At 44.0% G+C, this 16,703-nt stretch overlaps 1 protein-coding gene and 1 non-coding gene across 3 annotated transcripts in view; both read left to right on the plus strand.

The window, feature by feature from the left end:
* Window positions 1-16,703, plus strand: part of Gsk3b (glycogen synthase kinase 3 beta) — a 149,107-nt gene that overhangs the window by 52,288 nt on the left and 80,116 nt on the right. For both annotated transcript variants that reach the window (XM_032900192.1, XM_032900191.1), the window contains exon 2: window positions 10-203. In XM_032900192.1, coding sequence (XP_032756083.1) covers window positions 10-203 — 194 coding nt within the window. The remainder of the gene's footprint in view (window positions 1-9; window positions 204-16,703) is intronic.
* LOC116899843 lies at window positions 10,680-10,811 on the plus strand. Its single transcript, XR_004387840.1, has one exon. It is a non-coding gene; the product is annotated as a small nucleolar RNA SNORA17 (small nucleolar RNA).

Raw genomic sequence — 16,703 nt, forward strand, 5'->3', positions numbered from 1 at the left:
TTCTTGTAGGAGATAAGGATGGCAGCAAGGTAACCACAGTGGTGGCAACTCCTGGACAGGGCCCTGACAGGCCACAGGAAGTCAGTTACACAGACACCAAAGTCATTGGAAATGGGTCATTTGGTGTGGTATATCAAGCCAAGCTTTGTGACTCAGGAGAACTGGTGGCCATCAAGAAAGTTCTTCAGGACAAGCGATTTAAGGTAGGATGCCGCGCTTTGTGCATCTTCATTCTTAAACTTTTTAAATATTTTTATTGCTCTTAACTATTGGACTGTGTCCCTTCCCTTCCCCTTCTTCCCTCTCATCCCCTCCCCTACTCCTTCTCCTCCCACCCCGTCCTTCCTGTGTTTCTTTATAGCCCAGATTTGCTCTGAAATCATGATCCTCCTGGGGCTCAGCCTCTAAAGGCTGATTTATTGGCTTAGGTTTGTTTTTCACAGATTTGTCTGTCATTTACGTCCTAAATGATGAGAACCAGCAGTAGGATTTGTGACTGTTTCTTGTTAAATCTCTCATCTTTATCAGACAACTGCTGGATTGCGGGGGAAATTATATAAAAGTTATCAGTTGGGTTGGAGAAAAGTATACATAACCATTTAGCTTGCTTCTCCCCCCTTCTCTCCCACGGCATTGACTTAAATTTTTTTTCCTACACTTACTTATTTCGGTTGTGTGTGTAGGGTTGAGGGAGATGTTGACGTTGGTGAGTGTGGAGTTGGAGGGCGGGTTGTATGAGGCCTGGGCTGTCAGGCCTGGCAGCAGGCACCTCTGCCTGCTGAGCTGTCCTATTTGTCAGCTCCAGGGGCACCCAAGGTTTCTCTGAGTAATCCTTGCTGTTCTGGAACTTGCTTTGTAGACCAGGCTGGCCTCGAACTCATAGAGACCTGTTTGACTCTGCCTCCCCATTGCTGGGATTAAAACTACTACCTGGCGCTCCATTTTAATTTTTAAAGATGAAATTTTATAATTTTTTTTAAAAATGTAGATTGTAATAAACTTTCTAAACTTAGCTGGAGATGTTTAATAAATTTATATTAACCTTATGAGATTTTTTAAAAAAAACTAGCAATTTTATTTAGTATTTAAAGGAAGAATTTTGGGTGAGCTGTAAATTTTAATTACATTTATTTATTGTGGGCCCCCACATGTGCTGTGGTGCATGACAGAGTCAGAGGACAAGTTGTGGGAGTCGGCGCTCTCTCCGCCGTGTGGGTCCTGGGTGGAGTTTAGATTATCACATTTCCTCAGAAGCTTCTGTAGCCACGGAGCCCCCGCCCCAGTCCTGGGTACCAGTTTATATTCCAATTTACTAGACTTATTATGGCGGGTTCTCTTTTATTTTAATAAAGCATAGCAACTACAAATAATGTATTCACATTTTTCCTTTTAAATAAATATTCGTATTGTCCCAATGACCAAGACTCCCACAGTAATGTTTAAATGTTGACAACAGATTTAATTCTTGTCCTTTTTTAAAATTTGTGGGTGTGAAGTCTAAATAAAGATGCAAGTATATTAGAAGAAATCTTTCTTCATGGTTTCTTACTACTGCTTACTAATTGAGTCTTGACAGTTTATGGGTATCTAAGGTGTACTTTTGTTACTTGGCGATCTGGAAGAGACGTGTCAATCGCATTGTGCAGATCTCCTGTATTAGAGGAGGTTTTATATCTGGATAGATAGGCTGCTCCTTCAAAATATACATGGTTATGCTAAATTCTACCTCACAAGGGTGTGCTAATGAGCATTCAGCTAAGTAATGAGTGCTTGTTTTTCCATGGCTGTGCTGGCAAACTTGCTTTACTTTTGAGTTTTGCTAATCTGATAGGTGAGAAATGATACCTCGCTCTACAGATTAGTAAAGTTCTAAGTAGACCACAGTTTAGAGAGCTAATACTATTGCACCACCCTGCCGTGCAATGCTTCATGCTAGGAGTTTAGCAACTTTAGGAAGGTCCTAGATATTTCATAAAGCCTGGCTGGTCCCTGTGCAGTAGCATTCTAGCCTTTCACTTGTATAAAAGAAAAGAAATGACTTTGTAGAGCCAGGTTGGTTGGAGGATAATGACACCAGGGGATTTAGGGGTGCCTACTTGAGTTCTTGGTACTTCTTGATGAACTGGGCACATTGTATGGGTTGTGGCTAAACTCTTCCCTCTGTTGGAAGTTTAATTAGGATTTCAGTAAATGTATAAATTAGGAAGGATACGTTTATGACTGCATATTTCATTGGTTTTCATACATATTTCTGTCCCTTGCATACTAAAAAGTGGTAGGCTGCATTGCTCAGCCTGGGATCTTTCCACTAACGCATCCTTTCCTCACGGAATTTACGCTGTTCTCCTTAACTACACAGGTAGTTGAGGCCCTGATAACATTTGTAATTTCACTTACAATGTAAGTCAGTTAACATGAGGGATTTACATAATTGCTGCTTTGGACTGTATTAAATAATTAGGTTTGACCAGAGGAAAAACTAGCTAGCTAGACAGACAGACAGACAGACAGACAGACAGACAGACAGAAAAAGAAACCAATTGGCCTATGCTTCTAGTGATATTAAGAAGAAGTTTGTTTTATTCTAAAAATAAGATGAGAGGTAATAAGACTGAGAAAAGGAAAAGCAGGAATAATTGTCCTCGTTGTAGTAATTTTTACTTTTAAAAATACTTATTAGATCTTAATCTATAGATTTTTAAAACTACTGAATGATAATCAAATCAAAGAATAAATCAAGAAAGAAATTTTAATTCTGAGGATTCAATGAAAATGAGACCATAACACACTAAAACCTGTGGAACATAATGAAGACAGTCTCGAGGAACATTTACAGCTCTCAGTGCCTACATAAAAAAAAACTCAAATTAATAACATTAGTAACATTAATAACAAAGGCTGAAATGAGATGAAAACATAGGAGATACTGAGGAAATGTGGAGAATTATAAGGACACATTTGAAACTGTATCCTTCTAAACTGAAGGAATGTAAAAGAAATGCACACATTTCTAGATGACCTACAAAGTTAAGTCAAAGTGAAGTATGATTCAAACAGCCACAAACAATCAGTGCCATAGAAGCAACAAAAAACAAAAAACAAAAAACAAAAAAAAAAAAACCATCTTCAGTAGGAGACCAGGCCAGACGGTTTCAGTGAAGAATTCTACCAGACCTGTAATGAAGACAGACTAATGCCAGTGTTACTCAAATTACATAGAAAAGGAAGGAATAGTTCCAGATTATTTTTTCATAGTCAGTATTACTTTGATACCAGATAAAGATCCATAGAAAAAGAAAACTATAAGCCAATTTCTCATATGCAGTATGGATATGAATGCAAAAAATTCCCAGTAAAACACATACAAACTGCTTTAGTCACAGTTCTGTTGCTGCGAAGATACACAGTGACCAGAGGAACTCTTAGAAAGCTTTTAACTGGGGGGCGTGCTTAAGATTTCAGAGGCATAGCTCATTATCTCCACGGTGGGGAACCCGGCAGCCCATGGGCAGACATTGCACTGGAGAAGTAAGTGAGAGTTATACATCAGGATCTGTAGGCGGGAGGGAGGGAGGAAGGGAGAGGTGGGGTGGAGAGGGGGGGGAGGGGTGGAGAGAGACAGAGAGAGAGAGAAACTAGCACTACTAGGCAAGGTTTGGACTTTTGAAACCTCAAAGTCCAACCCCAGTGGCACACTTCCTCCAGTAAGGCCACACCTCCTAATCCTCCTAATCCTTTCAAATAGAGTCACTCCCTGGTGACTTAGAGCCTATGAAGGCCTCTATTATCTAAAGGACCACGTTCAACTCCCTGGCCCCCTAGGCTTAGAGCTATATCATAATACAAAAGCATTTAGTCTAACTTCAGAAGTCCTCATAGTCTGTCATAAGTATCAACAGTTTAAAGGTCCAAAGTTCAAAATCTCTCTTGAGACTCCTGGTCATCTCTTAACTGTAGCCCTCTGTAAAATCAAAATAAAAAAAAAGCAGACCATATACTTCCAATATGCAACAGCACAGACTGTACATTAACATTCCAAAAGGGAGGAAAGTGAGTAAATACTGGACCAAAGCAAAACCAAAAGACAGCCAGGCAGACTCTAAATCTTAACTTTACATGTCTGATGTCAAAGTGCTCTTTAGATCTCCAACCCCTTCCAGGTTTGTTGACTGCAACAGACTTTTTTCCCTTGGGTTGGTTCCACATTCTGTTAGCAAGTGTCCTTGGCCAGTATCCCACGACTCTAGCATTTCTACAATCTTGGGGTCTTCAATAAAAATCTAGGCTTCTTCCTCACAGCTTCATGCAGTAGCCTCTTGGGCCTCTGTTCAGGGATACTTCTGGCACAGGCCTGGTCTCGGTAGCTTTCCTTAGATTCCTTCCACAAGCCTTTTCTTGTATACTTGACTTTAAAGGTAGAATCCTGAGGCTAAGGCTGCTAAGGCCAACTGCTGCTTGGTGGGGCTGGAACTTGACCCCCTCATTCAGAAACATTTGCCTCAGCTTTCTGTTGGTGATGGCTTCCTTCACTGCTAAGCCTTTCCCTTCACAAGTTGGAAGCTTAGCTGGGTGAGGTGGGGTCACCACCTCTCTTCATTGAGCATCAGGCTTTTCTTTAAGCTTCAACTTCACCTTTCCTGATGCTCTTTGCCCCCCTCACACTGCATATTTTGTATCTCTTTGTCAAGCTTCATCCTTTTCTGTTATAATATCTCATAGCCACAAAACAGAATTAATTAATATAAGGCTATCTCTTCACTTTATCCTTAGACAGAGTTTTAGGAACAAAAAAAGCAACCACAAAAATGTTCTCTAGGCCCCATTTCCTAGTATTTTTCCCTCCCGAACTGTCCAGAGCCAGGCCCTCCACAGTTCAGCTTGCCCTCAGCTTGTGCTCCAACTAGAGCCCCCATTAAGGTCTGCTTAAAGCATCCAGCAGCATTATAGTACAAAAGTCTCCAACAAAGACTTCCACATTTCCTCAATGAATGGCACGGTCAGACCTGTCACAGCCATACCCCATCCCCAGTACCAACCTCCGTTTCAATCACTGTTCTATGGTTGTGAAGAGACACCATAACCAAGGCATCGCTTCTGAAAAAAGCATTTAGTTGGAGTTTTCAGAGGTTAGTCGAAGATCCTTGTGATAGAGAGCATGGTGTCATGTATGCAGACATAGTGCTGAAGATGTAGCTGAGAGTTCTACAAGCCTGACCCATAGGGCAATGGGGGTTGGGGGGGAGCTAACTCGCTACTAGGTCTGGCATGGACTTTTGAAACCTTAAAGCCCACCCCCAGTGACACACTTCTTCCAACAAGGCCACACCTACTCCAACAAGGCTATATCTCCTTACTCCTTGCTTACTAAACATTCAAATATATGAGCTTATGGGGCCCATTCTTACTCAGTCCAGCACATAAACTAAATTCAGTAACATAAGATAGGCCCTAATCAAGTCTGCTCCATCCCAGAAGTACAGAGAGGGTTCAGCAACAAATCAATAAATGTAACCCATTACATAGATTCCAAAAGAGCTTTGACAAAACCTGGTCAATCCTGGGGAATACATATCTACATAATAAAAAAAATATGCAATAAGCCCATAGCCAATATCATACTGCATAAAGTAGAGCTCAGAGCATTTCCACCAAAATCAGGGACAATACAAGGATGTCTGCCCTCTCTATTTCTGTTTAATGCAGTCTTAGCCAGAGCTATAAGAAGTGAAGGAGATAAAGGAAATAGGAAAGGAAGAATTCAGTTTTCTCTACAGCCCGAGGGGAAGGACTGACTCCAACAGAGGGCTTGTGTCTAGAATATACAGAGAACTAGAACAAAAGCTACACATCAAAATTCAGTTAAAAATTGGGGAATGGAAGCTGGGCTTGGGGGCAAATGCCTTTAGTCTCAGTAGGAGAGACAGAGGCAGGGAGATCTCTCTGAGTTCGCGGACTAGTTCGCCAGGACTAGGTAAAGAGCCCATTTCTAAAGGTGTTGGGAGTTGGCATGGAAATCAGCAGAATGTTCAAGAGAAGAAAGACAACTGGCTGAGAAAAACTTTAACAAAAATGTTTACTATCCTTACACCACCAGGCAAAAATAAACTATGACATTTCATCCCCATTAGATTGCCTAACAACAACAAACACGGATAAGGATGTAGACAAAGGGAGCTACAGGGCCTTGTGGTGGGAGTGCAGACGTGTGTAGCCACTGTTGGAGTCAGTGTGAGACTTCCTCACATGTGCTGGGAACAGATCTACACATGATCTAGCTATGCCGTTCCTGGTTATAGATCCAAAGGAACCGCCTTTACCATGCAATACTTGCTCTCCCATGATCAGAATGCCGGGAAACGGAAAGAGCCTAATGTTTATCAGCTGATTCATAAATAATGAGAATCTGGTCTATATTCACACAATGGAATATTGGAAAAACAAAATCATGAAATTTTCAGGCAAACGTAATTCTGTGTGAGGGAAGGAGACCTAGAGAGATAAATGTTGTGTGTGTTCTTTCATCCACCCCCTCCCCCGGAGCTGGGGACTGAACCCAGGGCCTTAAGCGCTCTACCACTGAGCTAAATCCCCAACCCCGTGTTCTTTCATCTTAACTTAGCTGTGAACACTGGGAGGGAGCGGCAGTGACTGGCCTGGTGAGACACGCCCACTGCTGTGGTAGTGGCAGTACTGTAGTGGGACTAACCAACCACTTTTTAAATTAGATTGAATCAAGCTGCGCAAGTTGAAACCCATGTCCGGCCAAGAACTTGTGGCTGGGTAAGTCACAGGCCCCAGGGGAGAGCCTACTACTTACTATTTACTTCTAAGTGGAGTAGCATTGACATGACTCCTAAGGATCTCCCGTGGTACCCAGAGACAGTAGCTGTCTACCGTTCATTAGGGAGACCTTTGTGGTAGATTGTGGAATGCTTCCCTCTGAACGGGATGCCCGTATCATACCTCTGCTCTTAAGGCTCGGGAGTTATGATAAAAGTAAGTCTGAGTAAGCTGGAGTTGGAGGATGACTGAAAAGGAACTGTCTTCTGGACACCGGAGGGCAGTTACACATGAATTTCTAGTAGTTCAGACAGCATGCACAGGACCATCCCTAGCCCACCCTAGACAAAATCCCAGCAGGGGGCGGGGAGTGTGCATGAGTCACATCATGAGCTATTGGCAACTGAAACTGTTGGGAGAGTCAGTTTACTTTAAGGGCGTAGCTCCGGACAAGTTGACCACATCCAGGAGTAGATGGAAACCTCAGCTGTATTTGTGGAGGGGGGAGAGAAGGGAGTTGGTGAGAAAGGGGACAGAGACAAGCACAAAAGTGGGATTGGTATGGGAGACATGGAGGGAGGGCCAGATACCAAGATACGTTCAAGGAAATTCTCAAATAACCGATTTTAAAATAAAGGGCGGATGTGGTGGCAGGTCCTTAATTCCAGTACTGGGGAAGCAGAGGCAGGCGGATCTCTGAGTTTGAAGCCAGGCTCATCTACAGAGTGAGTTCCAGGCTACACAGAGAAACCCTGTCTGAAAAATCCAAACAGTAAGAGAGGGGGAAGTGGAGTCAGTCCTTCATGTAGTGCTGAGTTCTTAGTAGTGGCTAGCGGCCTACAAAAGTCACACAGTGAAATCTGAAAGTACAGATTAAAAACTATTACAGCTTTGCCAGACAGTCAGTCTGCTGTTCTCCCAGGGTCTAAAACGCATTGTTCCATGCCTCCTTACCCTTAGGGCCTTTACTAAGAGGCTGGTGTTAGCTGGACAGTTTGCCTCTGTAGATTCTTTGTTAGAGCTTCGAGTGATATTCCTTGGTTCTCTGGTCTTAGCATTTTCATAGCAATGTGAAGAAATTCTTTGTTCAGGATTCTTCTGTCTTTTTTGCTCAGATGTCTTTTTATGTCTTATATTTTGGAAACTTTCTGCTATGATCGCATTGTGCATCCGGGTTTTTCTCAGTCCTTGGATTTACTTATTACGTGTTAACGTAACAGCTCCCCACCCCACCCCACCCCACCCCCCGGAGCTGGGGACTGAACCCAGGGCCTTGCGCTTGCTAGGCAAGCGCTCTACCACTGAGCTAAATCCCCAACCCCTAACATAACAGCTCTTAGATGTTGGAGCACCCTTATCATTTTTCTTTGCTAATGTCTGAATGTTTTTTTAACTTTATTTCAGTCTTTGATATTCCACTTGGTCTAGTGTATTGGTAGTAACTTTCCATTTTAATGTTTAATTCCTCTATTGGGTAATTCATATTTGACATTGCTTGGGGGAGCTCCCCCAATGTTAATTTCTTTGCTTATTCTCTCTCTTTTGTTGCTGGTTACTCTTATTCAAGGCTTGAATGAATTCCCTTATTTCTTCCATCTGCCTTTTTATATTTTTTGAATTAGTTGATCACTTTTAAATTCATTTGTCAGCATTTCAACCATTACCCTGTCTCTTTTGTGTGGTCATTAAGTTATAATCTTTTGAAAGCGTCAGTTTCTTGATTTATTCATCTATTTTTGTTGCTCTTTGTGCATCTTTGGGATGATTATCCCATCGGGTTATATCTGGGAATTTACTTCATAGGCGCTCCCTCCTCCCTCCCTCCCTCCTTTTTATTTTTTTAAGGCAGGTTTTCTGTGTAGCCCTGGCTGTCCTGGAAGTCATTCTGTAGACCAAGCCAGCCTGGAACTCAGAGAGATCTGCCTGCCTCTACATCCCGAGTGCTGGGACTAAGGGCATGTGCTACCAGGATGCATTCTGGGAGGGAGGGAGGGAGGGAGGGAGGGAGGGTTTTACATGCACGTATGTCTCTGTACCACATGCATTGGCGCCATCAGAGCCTCTGGAAACACAAGCTGTAGGTGACCGTGAACCACCCCCAGTCTCTGTCTATTTCTTTCTGCAGACTTTTCAGCTGACCTTTTATCTCCTGTAGTTTTCTGTGCTCTCCTGTCTTTGGATGAGAGTCTGTCTTTGTTATGTGGCTTTACTTATTGCACGTCACGGAGGCAACTTTCGTCAGTCTTCTCTGCTCCTCTTTGTCTGTCCCAAGTAGTGCTTGTCTGGTCTACACGTCAGCTGCCCCAGTGCAGGACACAGCACAGCCCAGAAGTCTGTGCAAGTCAGAGCTCGTTTGCTGCTGTTCAGGAGGCTGCATCTTGGCCTTTTGGAGCACTGGGTTCCTGATACTGAATTACGTGTTATGGCCAATGCCGTCAAAGGGTGGTGTGTTTGGTTGATGCTCAGATTGTATCTTTGTGGGTTATATTTTTGTCTTTTGGAAATAATGTCACTATGACTGTTTATAGTTATTGTTCAGACATTTACACACACACACATACACACACACACACACATATCTGGGAGTGGAATTTCTGGGTCGCATGGTGATTCTGTGATTAAAATCTTAAGGGAATGGTGACCTGCTTTTCTAAATAGCTGTACCACTTTAAAGTCCCACAACAGTGCTGAACTGTAATTTCTGCCTGCACTTCACTTGAAAACACTTGCTGTTGTCCACTGGGTTTTTTCAGTTCTAAATTAAACTTACCGTAGTGAGTGTGAGGCCTCACTGTCTTTCCTCCTTGTCATATGGGCTTTGCTCACACCAAACCCAGAGTATCTATATTTCATATAGACATATTTCATGTATCTCTAACTCTCTTTGCTTTTACTTCATTATAGCTATAAAATATGTGAGATACAATATTTGTCTTGTTAATTTGTTAAAACCTTTCATGTGGCTTTGCATGTATGTGATCTGTCCTTCACAGAGTTCTGTGGGTGCTTGAAAATATTACATAATATCAATGAGGGTTTTGTATGTTTGGTAGGACTATTTAATTAAGTTTTACTATTATTTGTGTGTCTGTGTGTGTCTGTGTGTGCATATGCAGGGGTGCCATGGTGCCTATGTGGAGGTCAGAGGGGAATCCTCAGGAGTTGGTTTTCTCCTTCCATTCTCTTAGGTTCTGGAGGTGCACTCAGCTCGCCAGGTCTCCGTGGCGAGTTTCTTTGTCTACTGAGCCATCTTACTGCCCCCCCCCCGCCCCCATGTTTTTGTCTTTCTTTATTGACACTGCTGTCTGGATTATCTTTCATTCCTGATACTAAATTATCATATTAAGATTTGTCAGTTTATATATGTAGACGCTGTGCTATTGGGTGGATTTCAGTTGGATTCAGCCTTTTATCACTATTCTTTTTTCTTTTGTTGGTTTTTGACTTAGAATTTATTTTAGCTAATATGTCCTCCTACCTGTCTTCTGGTGACCATGGGAAGTATCCTTTCTGTCTGTTCACTCAGAGCTGCTGTGTTTGCTTCAGCTTACGGTGAGTCTCGTAGACCGTGTCCATGAGTAATCAAGTCTTGCTTTACTCATTCGTTCATTGGCCCTGTGCTTTAGGCTGCTGAGTTTATTCTAAAGGACATTTGTTGTTTTCTGCTTTTGTGTTTGCAGTTTGATAATTCTTTATCATTTTGTGGTTTGCGAATATGATAACTGCATTCACATAGAACCATTTAAGTTGCAAACTTATTGCATATGAAAATTTCATATAGTTTTATATTATTAATGTCATATTTTACTTGATATATTGTATATACATTCATATTTTGTGGTTATAATTATTAGTACTTTCATCTTGACTTTTGTACCAGAATTAAAAGTAATTTACATCCTGCCCCTAGAGGCACTGCAGGTGTGGCTGCTGTGTCACACGTGCGTCAGGAGGTGGCAGAGAGGAAAGAGGCTATGTCTACGCTCAGTGTTCTGACCTGTGAACATCTGAATGATTAGTAGCCTAATATTCCCTGAAAAAAGGTGACCCTGAGACCACTACAAGTCTGGGGCCAGAGGGCCCAGACGGGAGCTAGCCTGAGGCAGCCACTGTCCTTTGCCAGGCAGACCTGGAAGGGCTCCCAGGACAAGCAAGCCGGAGACTAGAAGAGCTGTCTTGGACCATAGGCCCCAGGTGTTAGTGGGCCCCAGACAGATGGCCACTTGGGTAGGCCAGGAGAGGAGTGAGTCTCAGAGGAACATCAGACTGGTGTTCATGGGAGCCTGACAGGTGGCTAATCTGAGATGAACCCCAGTTTTGTGTCATGCTAGACTGGAGGTACAGAATATGCTTGAGATGACCCCTGCCTGGTGCCATAATGCATGAGCAGGGCCTAGCACTCCTGAGACCACTTCTGAGATGACCCCAGGCACTCAGAGAACCCAGGCACCACTAAGAGGAGCAAGTGAGTGGTTGAGATATGGAAGAGAAAGAGAAATAAGAATGTGCACTGGACACTTAAGGGTAGTAAGGAGTAGCCTTATATAAGTAGCCAGTGATGCCACCTGAGACCATGGTGGGGTCCTGGCCTGTGCTGCCACTGGAGACCACATCTGGGAGTAGCAGTCTGTTGGCATGAAAAGCCAGAAAGACATCCCTGGTCTGAGCTGCCAACCGTGGCTTTGTTTATGTTTGAGGACTATGCAGAACTGGCCCCTCACCTCACCTGGGCACTGTGGGAGAGCTGGCTCTAGCTGTATGAGTGCAGGATCCTTGACCTGACCCTAGCCAGCTGCAGTACTCAGGAGAGCAGCCCTGACCCTGACCCTGACCCTGACCCTGACCCTGACCCTGACTCTGATCCTGACCCTAGCCAGCTATAGTACTCAGGAGAGCAGCCCTGACCCTGACCCTAGCCAGCTATAGTACTCAGGAGAGCAGCCCTGACCCTGACCCTAGCCAGCTATAGTACTCAGGAGAGCAGCCCTGACCCTGACCCAAGCCAGCTATAGTACTCAGGAGAGCAGCCCTGACCCTGACCCTAGCCAGCTGTAGTACTCAGGAGAGCAGCCCTGACCCTGACCCTAGCCAGCTATAGTACTCAGGAGAGCAGCCCTGACCCTGACCCTAGCCAGCTACAGTACTCAGGAGAGCAGCCCTGACCCTGACCCTAGCCAGCTACAGTACTCAGGAGAGCAGCCCTGACCCTGACCCAAGCCAGCTACAGTACTCAGGAGAGCAGCCCTGACCCTGACCCAAGCCAGCTATAGTACTCAGGAGAGCAGCCCTGACCCTGACCCTAGCCAGCTACAGTACTCAGGAGAGCAGCCCTGACCCTGACCCAAGCCAGCTACAGTACTCAGGAGAGCAGCCCTGACCCTGACCCTAGCCAGCTACAGTACTCAGGAGAGCAGCCCTGATCCTGACCCTAGCCAGCTACAGTACTCAGGAGAGCAGCCCTGACCCTGACCCAAGCCAGCTACAGTACTCAGGAGAGCAGCCCTGACCCTGACCCAAGCCCCTGACCCTGACCCAAGCCAGCTACAGTACTCAGGAGAGCAGCCCTGACCCTGACCCAAGCCAGCTATAGTACTCAGGAGAGCAGCCCTGACCCTGACCCTAGCCAGCTGTAGTACTCAGGAGAGTGGCCCTGCACATTGCAGGAGCAGCAGGTGAGCTGGGCTGAGGATATGTGTATGGGAGAGCTGGCCCTACCACTCGTCTCCCTGTGGGTGGCTTGGATGAGGGAAAGATACCCTCCTTCCCTGTACCTCCTCACCATCGACAGCAGGTGGGAGACCTGCACCTAGGCTCATAAGAGCAAAAGAGCTGGCCCTGTCCTTCACCAGCAGCCTCTGTACCTCACTTGGGCAGCACAGTAGACGGATGAGCCAGTCCAGAGGGCGTGAGAGCAGTTGTTGGCTGGTGGTGTTGATGAAGAGAGAGACACTCTCTTTCCTTTCTCTCATTTTTTGGCAGATGGGAGAGCTGGCCCTGGGATTATGAGAGTAGGAGAGCTGGCCATGACCCTCACTGGATGCAACACTTAGGACAGCAGACCCTGTACCTCTGGGCAGCAAGATAGAGCTGGGCCTGGTGCGGGACTGCAGAGCATGAGAGCCTGTGGGCTGACATCTCTGGTATCTCCCAGGCCCAGATCCAGGGTTTTGAACTGGCCCACCCCAACATGTATCTCATTGATGAACTGCTAGAATGTATGAAGGGGCTGGTTACAGATCCAAAGCCTCAGTGTCTCCATGACACAGGGCAACAACAGAATATCTGAGAGGTGTCCCAGTGAGGATTCTGTAATGATAGAGTAGCAGAAGCCAGAGGCCCCAAACCAGATCCACAAGTCTTTGTAATGAATTTGCAAGCAAAGAAGTGTGAACAAAGGGTGCTCTCTGGGACACACTGGGACACACCGCAGCTTCCACAGCAAGATTCTCTGTTGTAGGGAGGTTGCAAGGGTAGAGGGCTGGCTTGGGAGTGTTGAGGGGAGATGAGTGGGATTGGGGTGCATCATGTGAAATTCACAAAGAATCAATAAAAGGTTAAAAATGAAACTTAAAGTAGTTTACATAGCACAATTATGGTTTTTCAGTTATTGCCTATCAGTCTTGAATTTTCAATATCCTTTTGTATAGCTGTTTAGAATATATTTTTTGCTAAAGTAAAATTTTAGTATTTATTACTAGTGATGATAAATACCCTCATTTTTTAATTGCTGGGAAACTGATACATCCATCTGGAGAAGGAAACCTGGGTGTTTTGTGCGTGCGTGTGTGTGTGTGTGTGTGTGTGTGTGTGTGTGTGTGTGTGTGTGTGTGTGTGGATCTGGTTTTGAAAGGGCTGGTAGATTCCTGTACTGTTACACGTAGTCAGCCCCTGTCATTGTCTGTTGAGTCCTTTCATTGAGTGTCCTCTACAGTCTTGCCTCCGCACGTGCATCTGTTTCGGTTGACCTCACTCTACCAATCACCCCTCGTCTGTGGAAGTGGCAAGAAACTGCAGCGCACCACCAGAAGTGTTTTGGTTCATTTCTCTCTATGGAGCCCCAACAAATGCAGCTCAACTCCACAGTGTAAGACGGACCAGTACATGTGCGCCGTTAGCGAAGAATCCGTCATCACGTGTCCTTTTAGAGCCATCCTCTCTCCTGTGTGTCTGCTTCAGCGAAACATTCTTCCACGAGTCTGCCTTAGCCTTTCACGATTCTGTGCCGTTTAACAAAACATTCCTTCACGTGTTTGCCCCAGCAGAATACCATCTAACCAACGTTCCAAAGAACCCTCAAGTTTCCACTTTGGAGTCCTCCAAAGCTAAGATACTAAAAGTAAACTTAAGAGCGTATCAGTAAACGAATTCAGAGATAGTCAGTCATGCATTTTATCATTCATGGAGGTGTAACTTTATTAGCTTGCCACTTGAGGGTCTGTGATTGTCACTTTAGTGTTGTCTGTAATTATGTAGGTGACAGACCTGGACATGCTGGTGAAGGATTCTAGATTGGTTTAATAGAGGCAGGGAGGACTCCTCAGTGGGGGGGAGGAGGAGATCAGCATTTATCACTGTTTCCTCAAGTGGGGGAGTCTGCATTTGCTCAGCTCCCCCACACTGGTCACCCAGCCTTCCCCACCATGATGGACTGTGAAACTTCTCTCCAGCTCCTCTTTTATTATTTCCATACTGGCAGCGACATTTCCTACAATACAATGTGTTGTACTTTCTAAAAGTAGAGCTATCTATCATTCATCTAAATACATAGTGCTGACTTGTATTAATATGACTTGGATATTGTTATCAGAACTAGGTCCTATAACACTAAAATATTCCTAAAATATGGTTCAGAGTTTATTGGGGAGAGCTGGACACTAATGAATAAACGCAAGTTAGGTATAATATGTTAGGTATAATGTTATAATTTTGGTATTCTGCAGAAGAATGAAGCCAAGACTTGGATAAAGAGAGGCTGGAGCTGTTGAGGTTGTGATTTAAGATAGGATAAGAATGTAGCATTTGAGGAAAACCTGAAGTAACTGAGGGGAACTAGATTAGTTACTTATGCAGTTAGAAGAACTTTATTGTGTCTGTGTGTGGGCATGCACAAGTCATGGCATGTGTATAACTCAGAACTTTCAGAAGTAGGTTCTTTCCTCTCTGTGAGTTTAGGAATCAAACTTAGGTTCTGCAGCTTTGTTGCAAGTGACCCTTGAAGGTCTTTAGTCTAAGCGTTGGTTTATATCTTTACTTCAGGCAAGATTGGAAGCACTACAAGGGCCGTGTATTACCCTTTGATAACCACGATATCTTTCTTTCCCTGTCATTCCTCCGCCCTTAACACTCAACATACCCCTGGTCACAAAAAGTTTATCCTACCATCTGAAGAGATGGCAGGACCTGGGTTCTGTTCCTGCCACCCACATGGTAGTTCACAACTGCTCATCATTCTACTTGCAGTCTATCAGAGCATCTGACACGCTCTTCTGGCTTCTGCAGCTGCTAGGTTATACGTGGTACACAGACACACACAGAGGCAAAACACTCATTCACATACAATGAATAAAACTTTGGGGATTGTCTTTTTTAATGTAATATTTTTCTGGAGATTTAGATAGGTTTTTGAGAATCATAGTATGATATAGATGTACTATAATTTGTTTATACATTTCCTCCCATAAAGGACATTTGATGGCTGTTCACATTAAGGTTATATTTTATGTTCCCGTGTAGCTTTTCGTATAAATACAAATTCCATTGCTAGGGAACAAATACACAAGATTGTCACTCCTGGAGTCCTGTGTGAATTTTAGAGCTAGAGCCAACTGTGGAATGTGAGGCCAGAGAGAGAACCAAGTCAATACTGCAAGGATTACTTAGGTACCTGGAGGCGTGCAATTGCCAGCCGTTGAAATGGGAAGGCTGTGGGCGGAGCAGGTTTAAAGGCAGTCAGGAATTTGCTAATGACATGACACAATCTAAAAAGGAAATTGTTAAGTAGATAGTTCACTGGAGAGATTGGCTTGGTGATACTCAGTTGGGAGTCACCAGCTGTCAAGCTGCAGACTGGACAGGGTTACAGGCAGTTGAAGAGAGCTGAGAGAACCGGAGAGAGAGAGAGCCTTGAAGGAGGAGGAGAATGGTTGGTCACATGCTGTCTGTGGTTAGTCTGCAGCAGTCTGAGATTGTAATTCAGTTCTATTCTAGAGGGATATCGAAACCTTCTCATTTTCTTCTGAGAAGCTGTAGGGTTTTTGTGTATTTAGCAAGTCAGTGGTCCCAGAGTAGGATTAAGACTTACCTAAAGCTTAACTTAATTTTATATCCTTTCATGTAAAATGATTCACATTTTCTCCAGGTGCATGTTTCTAAAAGATAGTTTTAGAACTCTCATTATTTTAATAAAATAGTTTTCATTGCATACACCATGTTCTGTCATATGGCATCTGTGTGTATATATGTCTATTTGCCTTGTTTTGAATGATAAATTCTGAGCACTGAAGTCTGCTTTATTGTTGTGTCTCTCCGTCAAATAGTAATTTGAAGACCAAAACAGGCTACATTCCATCAATACAGTCAGAGCATGAGTTCTGACACACACACACCTGTTTAAGTAAATTTAAAAAAAAAAAAATCACTGCTGGTGTTTGCTAGCATCTTAAGTAATTTTTTAAAAAATGTGCATTGGTGTTTGGCCTGCATGTAAGTAAGTCTGTGTGAGGGGTCAGATCCATGGGAACTGGAGTTACAGACAGTTAGCCGCCACGTGGTGCTGGGAACTGAACCCTCTGAAAGAGCAGCTGGTGCTCTTAGCTGCTAAGCCATCTCTAGTCCTGCTTGCATCTTTCTGAACCCTTCTGTACTTACAGCCTCTGTGAAATGAGAATAATGGCGTTGCCAACGTGAAAGGTTTAAATCATAAT

Source organism: Rattus rattus, chromosome 4 (assembly GCF_011064425.1).
Source record: "Rattus rattus isolate New Zealand chromosome 4, Rrattus_CSIRO_v1, whole genome shotgun sequence".
Classification (NCBI taxonomy): Eukaryota; Metazoa; Chordata; class Mammalia; order Rodentia; family Muridae; genus Rattus; species Rattus rattus.